Genomic DNA, 11,584 nt, shown 5'->3' on the forward strand with positions numbered 1-11,584 from the left:
AAAATACGGTCCCAAAATACCAGCATGTCTACATTAGTCATCAAAAGTTTAACAAAAATATGACTTAATGAGTTATCTCCAATTGTGGCATCTCCCGTCCTTAACCACGCGGGACGGGGGTGTTACAGGTACACATAATTCTTACACCAAAAACTTAAATCTTTAAACATCAGGTTTTTAAGAAATTAGAATCCTAACACCAAAAGTTGTCATAAATCTTTAAATACCAAAGTTTTAATAAAAACTATAATCTTGGCTTGTTTTAACAAATTATAATTCAAACACCAAAGGTTAAGTTGTTGTTGTAAATTCTTAAACACCAAGAGTCTTTAATAAATTATAATCCTGACACCGAAAGTTATCGTAAATCTTCAGGCATAAAATTCTAACATTTTCAAAAAATTATAATCCTAACACCAAGAGCTTTTAAGAAAACTAAAATCCCACCACCAAATTGAAGAAAGTACAATGCATACCATCATCAACTAATTTATCCATAAGGGACTACCGGAAGGAGGGGAGATCGACGGGAAGTGGGGTCATCACGTGGCGGTGTTGGGTATTGTTGTGTTGAGCTAAGAGAAGTGTTTACTAAAAAGAAGAGGAAATAGTGGCCGGAGAGAAGAAGAGAACACCAGACGAGAGGGGAAAGCACCATAATAGGGTCGACAGGAGGGAAATCGATCGCCAGAGGGAAGTTGAGAGGAAATCGATGGAGGGGAAGAAAGGTGATATTGCCTGAAGAGCGTCTTTATTGCTGGAAATCGCAGGGGTGATGAGACATACGATTGTTGGTGAAGAAAAGAGGTAGAGTTCGTCATCTGTCCCCATATTTTAAATTACCAACACATGGATCCGTCAATAATTTAAATGAAATTTTTTGTTTTTATAATATTATTAGTTTAGTTTTCGATACATATATTTTAATTATGTTAGACAGGTTCTAAAAATGCATGTGTAACGAATATATGATCCATCTATTTTAACTGCTAATCAAATCCAATCAATCCGTTTGTATGTTAGAGCGATGTATACACTATGTATGTATTATACATGTGTGTATTGAATATATGTATCTATGTATATGACTAGATGTATATATCTATGTATGTATATATACTACAAATCAGGGGAGGTCAATCCACCGGTTAATATTGAATTAAAATATTTAATTATGTAATTAAATAAATAAAAAAATATTCGAGATAAGTGGACTGTTGAGTGGTATGTTTCCATTGATTTCAGTTGTTGATCACAATCGGGCTTAATTCCTTGATGAAAAATAACGTGTTTTGACATGTTATTTGACTTTTATAGAAATCATGCATTATTTTTTAGAGGAAACTCGTTTGAAGTATTTTGGTGGTTATTATAGTAGCAATATTCTATGTAACTTGTCGTATGTAAATAGAGTAGTTGGTATGCGTTGATTACGATCCTTTTACAATTATTAGATACGAATGCATACAATAAAAAATGGCAAAATAGAATTTACAAATAGGTCAATTTGAAAATTTGGGTCTAACAAGGTGACATCATAATTGTTGTTGCGTATATTATGCATCACTTAGTAGTATTAGCATGTATTAGATAAGATATGTTCATCTTGTATGACATGAATGATATTTTCGGGACTCCTTGATTGAATAATACTGAGGAAACACATGCATACTCACATAAAAAGTATATTCCAGAATCGAGAAACTAAAGATTGGACATAAAGAGAATGACACTTACACGCCTGTGTTCAATCTGAATATCGAGAAGAAAGGGACATAATGTGTATACTCATAATGATCAAAAGTTTGCACTACAAAAACGAGGAGTATCAGCAACGGAAAATTCTATCATTGATCCGTCAATAAAGGCATATTCTATCGCTGATCCGTCGCTAATCATCCGTCAGTCAAAAGCTCGTATGTAATGCTATCAGTGATAAATTTTAGCGACAAATCGTATTTGTGACTGATTAATTAGTGACAAAGAACTTTCAGCAACAAATTTGTGACGGAAAACTTTCAGCGACGGATTTGCAACGGAAAGGTTTCAGCGGCAGATATTTTTAGCGACTGGTTAGCGAGAGACTTCTTTCAGCGACGGATTTGCGACAGAAACTTTGACGGATTAACGACATATACTTTTAGCGAACAGATTAGCAAATAATACTTTTACTGACTGATTAGCTGAATGGCCAAATTTTATCATTTGAGTAACGATAATTTATTGTTAGACGTCGATCTTCATTTATAAATGTAATTAGGATTTATAATTATTGTCAAAGTTATAAAGTCCAGTTGTCACACGCACATAAAATATATTTGAATAAGGAGATCAAATAGTCAAAGTGTTAAATTGTTATATCTAACTTGGTATTAGATTAATCTTATTAAATTAATATAATCAGATATTGGATAACTTGTTTGACAAGTATAAAAAAGTAAGGAATTGTCATTTAAATCAGTATAAAAGGACGAAGCGTGCGCTTAGAAGGTATTGTCTCCCAAAAGTGTTACTCTTCTAGAAAGCTAGAATTCATGGTTGATTCAATTTCACTCGTTTATGGCTAATCCCACTCGCTCCCCTAGCTTTCTTCTCTCATTGTAAGTGTCGATCCGGGATAGCAGACCAAAAGCTATGAACTTGGGTGTGGGTCTTTTGCCGAAATCAAAGTTCTTGATCAATGGAGAAACAACATCACCATTTTGCTACATTCCACAAGATCTTCTCTCTCTTTCAAAGAGTTTGAAACCGTATCTAGCACTTGGGAATAAACTGGTTCTTCTCTCTTAGGACGTCAGCTGGATTAAGATGTGGATACCATGGAGGCAACGAGATGCGTTTGTCGTCTTAGATTCAGAAACGACATCAAAGGATTCTTGTATAACATACCAATTTTATTCTAATGTGCTTTGTCCATTACATTCAAACAAAATGAATCCCAAGGCTACAACTCCTTATCATACAAAATGATTTCCTTTGTCAATCAACAAAGCCGAATGTGTCAAACATAAATTAAGAATCAAACCTAGCCGCTATTGGAACCAAGAAATTTGTTCTCCCTGTCGGTTCAAGATCGGAACCAATCTGGTTTTATTCTATTTTTTACACTTGAAAGTTGAAACGATTGTTGTTATTTAGGAACAACCAGATATAGATTATTTGGTTTATGGTTTAGTTTGGTAGCAAACCGTTCAGATATGTTTTGGTTTGGGTTCCATTATTTTATATTTTCCGATTTAAATGCATTCCCGTTAGGGTTCCATTATTTTTTCATTTTCGATTTCATTTTGATTTGTGTTCCATTCCATCCGGATGAACAACCCTATAAAAACGATGCAGAACATCACAAGTTCAAATAAGGCAACTTATTATTCAAATTAAGGACAATGAACACCCTGTTGATGATATTTGTAAGTTACTACAATGTCTCCAATCGCTATGCAAAAGGCCTTTGATTGTTGCAATCAAGATCATCCCCAGGACTAACTCCCAACATGCTGCAATACCTTGTGTAGAAACCAGTCGCTATATAATACGTTGTTTCTTATTTACCAATTATATAAATAAAGAACAAGTGAGACTTTATAATTGGTACATTAAAAGCATAAAAGGGCAAAAAGACCTAGCCCATTTAAAATCAAGAAACAATATCTAAATGATGAAAGGACATAAATACCCTTGAGGGTTTTAACGGTTTCTTAGTAACGGACTTATTATTTAGAACGAAAAGAGAAATAAAATACAAACCAAAGTTATGATAAATGTAATTTCAAATTCACAAGGAAGAAAATGGCAACTTTTGGCAAACCATAGCCATGAAAATAATATTTTACTCTAAAAAGTATCCTTTTTTTTGGATTCTGTTTTGGCTATCGACCCTTTGAATCTTTCAATTAACAAATCACGTTCAACCATTGCTTGTAAAGTCGATTTTCTTCAAATATAAATTTATATTTCTATTTTTTCTATTTACAGTTTAATAAAAAAGTATTCACATAATATTGTATCGAAATACATCTCGATTTTAATGGTTTTTTTTTTTTTGTCTTAATGGATAATATAATACGGTTTTATGTGATTTCGAGAAAGCAATGATGTCTTTATTTTTGAATCAAATATTGAAGATATCTAAAAAATTTGAAAAAAAATATTGATATTAATACCAAACTAACTATTCAAAAATTTCTTCTTTTTTGTGTATTTTTTTAATTTTTTTTTTTTATTTTTGGTTTAATAATATTTTTTTTATAAAACTAATAATTAAGTATTTTGTTAGAACTGAATAAGTATCCTAATTAGATTTTTTATATTTAAAATGAGATGTGTATCATATATTTGATTATGTTTATTTGCATTTAGTTACCCGAATTCAAACATGAAACTTTAATAAGTTATACTTATGCATAATTTACTTGTAATCTTGAATTTAAATAATATGTATCAATAAACGATACTTCATACATAAAAAAAAATAGTTTTTAAATTTTTTTATCAAATTTAGATTAGAGTATAAATAATACAAGATTTAGATCCTCGTACATGGCACGAAGAATAGTAAAGAAAGCCTTGTGAATAGTCTTCAAGAAGAAGTCAGTCAACAGAATATGGAGGACAAATTATATAGTATTTATATAATATAGACCACCACACAAAAGAGAAAAAAGGACACACGATATCACCATAAATACACCAACTCCATGGATAAGTTTCTGGTGCTAACCATTCTAGTCTTTCTCTTCCTAGCAACAGTAGTATCTGCTCAAGATTGTGGGAGACAAGGTGGTAACAGACCATGCACCAACGGGAACTGTTGTAGCCAATATGGTTTCTGTGGAAACACTCCCGCTCACTGCTCACCGGAAAATAACTGTCAAAGTCAGTGTACAGGAGGTGGTGGTGGTGGTGGTGGTGGTGGTGGCGGCGGCAGCGGCAGCGGAGATGTTGCCTCCATCATTACTGCATCCGTGTTTGACCAAATGCTCAAGTACCGAAACGACCCAAGATGCAGTGCTAATGGATTTTACACCTACAATGCATTTATAACTGCTGCAGCAGCATATAATGGATTTGGCACCACCGGAAGTGCTGATGTCCGGAGAAGAGAGCTTGCAGCTTTCTTAGCTCAAACCTCTCATGAAACAACAGGTTTGTTATCCTCTTGATAGTGAAGGCCAAAGAAACACATGTTATGAACATGGAGTTTTGAATCGCCAACAAGGCTGATATGTATTAGTTCATTCTTTGTTTAAATTACGATAAAAAAGCATTTGTATTGCATGGTTATATAGGTGGATGGGCAGCTGCACCAGATGGTCCATATGCATGGGGATATTGCTTTGTTAGAGAAAGAAACCAAGACAACAACTACTGTTCTTCCAATGCCTGGCCCTGTACTCAGAAATACTTTGGAAGAGGGCCTATGCAGCTCTCTCAGTAAGTTCTCACTTTCTTAGCCGGACTTAGAAAAAACATCTTAATTTGGGACCCATCACCAATGTAATTAACATCCTTGACTTTCTTTCTGGCAGCAACTTCAATTATGGGCTGTTTGGACAGTCAATTGGGAGGGACTTGATCAACAACCCTGATCTCTTAGCCACAGACCCAACCTTATCGTTTCGTTCAGCCATATGGTTCTGGATGACTCCACAAGATAACAAGCCATCAAGCCATGACGTGATCACTGGACGGTGGACACCATCGGCTGCAGACAGTTCTGCAGGCCGAGTCCCAGGTTTTGGAGTGATTACGAATATCATCAACGGGGGTTTGGAATGTGGCAAAGGGCAGGACAGCAGGGTGGAGGATAGGATTGGGTTTTACAGAAGGTATTGCAGCATGTTGGGAGTTAGTCCTGGTGATAATATTGATTGTAACAATCAAAGGCCTTTTGCATAGCGATGGAGTCTGGGTGGTGGCTGTAACTTACAATAAAGAGCCAAGTCATAAACTTGCTTGTGTAATGGGTGTTTGAATTGTCTTCACTTTGAATAAAATGCATTTTTAATTGAACTTTGAAGCCTTTCTCGTAAAAACCTTGCCTACTGAGCCCGCAACCTGATCTACTGAAGGACACAAGTCTTCTAATCTAAGGTATTTATTTATTTTGTTTTGATTATGATTTCTCTGTACACTAATAACAAACCGTTAACTCAGTTAAACTAAGGGGCTGTTTGGCAGTTGCTGAATGGTTTAGTGCAGAATAGTTAAGAGGTCAAAATGATTAAGAGAGTCAGAATGATTAAGTACTGAATGAAATAATGTTGTTTGGTAATTGTTCTCTGAATAATAGTAAATTACTATTTTAACCCTTATCCAACAAAAACCCATCTTAATGTGAGAATTGGGAGAGAGGACAAAAATTAGAAAAACCACACTCTGAATGGTTTAGAGACTTCCTATATGCAAAATGGTTAAGAACCTTTTAGTAACCATTAAGAGGTTTCTTTTTTTTTGCCAAACAGTCTAAACCTCTGAACGATTGAGAGGCTTCCTCTTAATGTCACCATTAAGAGGGAAACAAACAGCCCCTAAGGGTCATTTTAGTTCTTTTACCCTTGTTTTTGTCTTTTTCACATTAAAAAAAGTAAAGCTAATTAACACACACATATATACATACATACACACATATGTATATAGAGGGGGTTAGATTGCAAACCATCCAATTTGTACAAACCGTGCAAACCACTCTTATCCATCGATTTCATTATTTAATCTTACGAAATTTTTTCATTAAATTGTTTAATCTTGTGAAATTATTTCATATAATACTTTTTTTTTGACGAAGTTGTTTTATATATGTTTATGAAATTGTTTTATATAATACTTAATGAAATTTTAATGGAACTATTTCATGTATTTATCTAAAATTTAAATAATGAAGATGATAACATCCATGATTAACACCCTTCACGATAAATATGATTAATCAACCTGTTATAATTACAAAAAAATAAACAAAATGAAAAATTATGATTAGTTAAATGAGGTTTGCACGTTTGTATAAATTGGATGGTTTGCATTTGATCGTTGCTCTATATATATATATATATATATATATATATATATATATATATATATATATATATAGCTATGAGGGAATCAAATTAGATATAATAAGATATCGTTTTTTGATATGATTTGTTTCACTAAAAAATTAATTACGTTAAAACAATTTTTTTTAATTAAGATAAATCTGTGAGTTTCTAAAACTTGATCAAAACCTTCCGACTTTTATTTTTTACTATTTACAAAAGAGTAAAATACAAATATTGTAAAAATTGAATATCTTTATATGTGTATTATTGACTTAGGGGCCTAATCAAATGAAAACTGATTAGTTTGTGGTAACTATGAGGTCCAATATCAACCACAAATCAATAGATAAATTAGAAAATTAATAATTATGGTAGTTTAAGTTAAAATTATAATTAGAGGGCATATTAGGTATTTTAAAAAAAATTCTTCTCTTCTCTCTCATCTCTCCGACCTCCAATCTCCGGCCTCCGGCGGTATCACAGTATATTACAATGGGTATCACATTGTGTATCTTTTTTTTAAGGTTTGAGTTGGTATCATAGTTGGTATCACAATGGTATCACAGTATATCACAATGAGTATCACATTGTGTATCTTTATGATTAGTTGGTACTTGTTGGATTAATGTTCACCGGAGGCCGGAGATGGAGGTCGGAGAGATGAGAGAGGAGAGAGAAGAGATAGGAGTTTTTTAAAAATACCTAAAAAGCCCTCTAATTATAATTTTAACTCAAACTACCATAATTATTAATTTTCTAATTTATCCGTTGATTTGTGGTTGAGATTGGATCTCACAGTTACTACAAACTAATCAGTTCTCCCTTGAATGAACCCCTATTGACTTATACATGATGATTTAACACTTGTGTAATTGAATTAGAAGTTATTAAGAGGTCAAATGATTGGTTTTTACATTTTCTGACGGATGCCGGTGGCCACTAGTAATATGCCGAAAAATATAAAAATCTTTTCTTTTAAAAATAAAATAAAAGACAATTAACTTTAATTACATTAAATTACCGGTGGATTACCGGTGAATTTTAATTTATAGAAAACTAATTAAAATCCGACGGTAATCCATTGGTAATTTGATGTAATTAAAGTCAATTTTTTTACTAAATTTTAAATTTTTTTTATTTTGCCAGAAATATGGCCAGAATAATTTTTATAACAATATTCAGTGGTGGATCACTGATGGAATCAACGTAATTGAATGTTTTTAATGGCCGTCGAAAATTGGTCGGTAATCCACCGGTAACTTTACGAAGGAACTCCACCAGAAATTAAAAGTCATGCTTCTAGTAGTGTTATTGTGAAAAACATAAGAAGAGATCTCCATCCTTAAATCAATCCAAATTGAATGCCAACACTAATGAGGTGCACTGATATGCACCAGATCAATTCCTTTCTATTGCGCAATTCATGAGTGAGGATGAGATTAAAAGTGATCAATGGTTCAGATCTCTTACTATGATTCTCACCATAACTTTTCTTCTCACACGATCATTCGCCTATATATATGTATGTATATTATTGATTTTACCTTTTCTAATAGAAAAATGACAAAAAGGGGGATAAAAGGACTAAAATGACCCTTAATTTAACCGAGTTAACAGATTTAGAGACAATTTAATTATATTATTCAGAGGGACCATGGTCGTGACAAAATGAAATAGGGACCAAATCCATAATAAACATTGTATAGGGATCCTAGTAATGAAAACATCAAAATGAAGAAATCAAATCCATAATACACTCATACTATAAACATTAATTGAATATAGAGTAAGTTACATGCTTCATCCCTGTAGTCAGGGGCGGATCTAGCCCTTAAGTACTGGAGGGAAAGACCCAAGTCAAAGATCAAAAACATTTGTTGACTAGCTTAAATTTTCTATTTTTACCTTCGTCTTACATAGTTTCCCCCCAGTCTCATATGGCCATATGCTTGCCTCCTCCAAGTCCCATCCAACGTGCCCCCACCCCATTAATTTCCTGGATACGATACTGCTTGTAGTATATATGTTATACGTCTCAAATCTTTTTTTAAAAATAAATATGAGTGGTATGTATTCTATAATACATTGGTTCCCCTTGGTTTAACTCCGTTAAAGAAATTCTGTTAAATAGGTAAACCCAGGAGGGCGGTTTCATCTTTTTATTCATTTTCCTCCTTTTATATTAGAAAATGAAATATAAATATAATATTTTATTATGTTATATATATATATATATATAGAAAGAGAGAGAGAGAGAGAGAGAGAGAGAGAGAGAAGGAGGTTTAGGAGAAAACCTCAAAAAATAAAAAACCCGAAAAACACTTCATCAACCGTTAGATTAATTGATGAAGTGTACATGATTAAAGATGTGGTTACAACATTATTTTTAATTTAAAAAATCTTGCACCCCTTAATTTTTAAATGAAAAAGATACAAAACATGATCAAAATATGAACGAAACAAATTACATTAGAAACACAATCATATTTTTCTAGTTAATTTGACATTCATATGCATATAGTTTTTATTTGTTTTTTTTTAAATGGTTTTCCAGTTTTCCATTTATTTAGAGTTATACTCTGAACCTGACCTTATATATATAAACATACAAGCACATTACAAATACTAAGGTAACACCGAGGAAACCATGAACCACCGTCTCCTCCTCTCACTCATCGATGAAACTCCCTTCCCTTGGGTCTCGAATTCAAGCGACAAAGAGGAGGGGAAAACCATCGCTTCCCCACGATCGTTGCCTCCTCTCTACCCTATTTATAGCGTAAAATCATATAGGTCTACATAAGTGGCCATTTGTATTGCCAAAATGGCCAAAATGGCGGTGCAAGTGCATACCTGACGTTATGATGTCTACAAGTAATATCGAGATTGTATCCACAGGAATCGGACTTTAGAGTTTCAAGTACCAAGTAGAGAATAGAATGATTTCAATCATAGAAGAAGAAAATATATTTGAGCGAGCTTGATGCTAATTTTAACAATTAAGTAAAAACAATTTTAAAGAAAAGGGTATGTGTGTAAGTTTTTCCTACGACATTTGTAGTAATGAAATGGTCAAAAACATTTCCCACAGAAAACATCTATAGAAGTTCCTATCTCTCGAAAGTGAACTTTCACAGAGAGTGGACACATGTCCCCACAAAGTGACCACTTTTGCCAACAAACGACTTGCCGATATAACTGAGTTGACTTCCAAGAGTCGTAGTTCTATCGGTATGGGGGATCAATGCTCAAATCTCTTCGTAACACTTATCCCGACCAACATTTGAACTTTAATCAAAATCACGCAAAAACCCATATCCCTATATGTCATAAAAGACTTCCTCAAATCTTATTACATCACTTAAGCAATATTTCTAAAATCGCTCATCTCTGGGTCTAAGATCTAATGTTAACATTTATAAGTGATCGACTTGTCCGTGTGAGTTAAAGTCCCCACTCAAGTGACCAAGTTTAAGAGTTAGTTAGTAAAAATGGCAACACCCAAGTGTTGCCTACTAGTATCAATTAGTTTTGGCTCTCACCCACACCCAAAGGATGCTTAGCTGATACTTATAATAAAGGACGTACTAGTAGAAGAAGAATACTTAAAAGATTATTTGCATTGAGAAATAAAAGACAAATTGTGGCCACCTACGTCACCACAATGGTGAGGCAGTGCTAGATGGAAATTTTATACATGAAAATAAATTACAACAACAACTAAAATGCAAAGGTAAGTAGTAGAGATTTCTACATTGTTGGTGCTCTGCTTTAAATAAAATCCAAAGGCCTCTATTTATAATGGAAGATGAAACAAGTAATGAGGTATTTACACGTAAGGGTTTTTTTCAAAGAGCTCAAGCATCCATTGACCCAAAGGTTGGTTTCATTCTTCCTCCACTCTTTTATGAAAGCTCAAATTTTCTTTCTCTCATTTAAGATTTAAGGTAGACAATTTTGGGTAAGCAAATTCTTGCACCAAGATATGGATTAGATTTACTTGATTTTGTCATTTAGTTATGTCTTCTCTTCACCTTCCTCGATCTCTAGAGTTTGACCTTCAAGAATGCCATAATGCAACTGAAAAAAGGCAGAAGAATACATGCAAAAGATGATATTTTTCAAATGTCCATGGATTTACGTTGCTCACGATAGTGACGATCAAAGTGGCCACTTTTTGCAGTCTAACATTTAACCCAAAAACGATGCGTCCAATCATCAAAACACAATCTTTTATTCTCAACAGCTCCAAATGAAAATAAGAGGAGAAACACGAACATACATGAGAGACACATACTAAAAGGTAAAAAACACACACAGGAATGATGTGTAATTAACAGTGAAAATGCAAGATGTTATAAAATGTATACCATAGGGTTGTAATGCATAATTATTTAAAAAAGGACTTGAGGCTTTATAGCATATAAACTACAGAAACAAAACATGTAATTTACTCATTAATATATTAAAGGGTTAAATGCATGAAATAGCAACCTACTTTCACAAAATTTCTTATTATAACATTCTACTTTTGTTTTTCTTTATTA

General features: G+C 33.2%; 1 protein-coding gene across 1 annotated transcript; it reads left to right on the forward strand.

Moving 5' to 3' along the window:
- The first annotated feature begins 4,697 nt into the window (after window positions 1–4,697).
- On the forward strand, window positions 4,698–5,989 carry LOC112515259 (endochitinase-like). Its single transcript, XM_025121963.1, has 3 exons — window positions 4,698–5,145; window positions 5,289–5,433; window positions 5,529–5,989. Exons 1-3 carry the CDS (start codon window positions 4,698–4,700, stop codon window positions 5,896–5,898), a joined length of 963 nt encoding a protein of 320 aa, XP_024977731.1. The 3' UTR covers window positions 5,899–5,989.
- Window positions 5,990–11,584: the final 5,595 nt, after the last annotated feature.

Source organism: Cynara cardunculus, assembly GCF_001531365.2.
Source record: "Cynara cardunculus var. scolymus isolate 2C chromosome LG 7, CcrdV1, whole genome shotgun sequence".
Taxonomy (NCBI): Eukaryota; Viridiplantae; Streptophyta; class Magnoliopsida; order Asterales; family Asteraceae; genus Cynara; species Cynara cardunculus.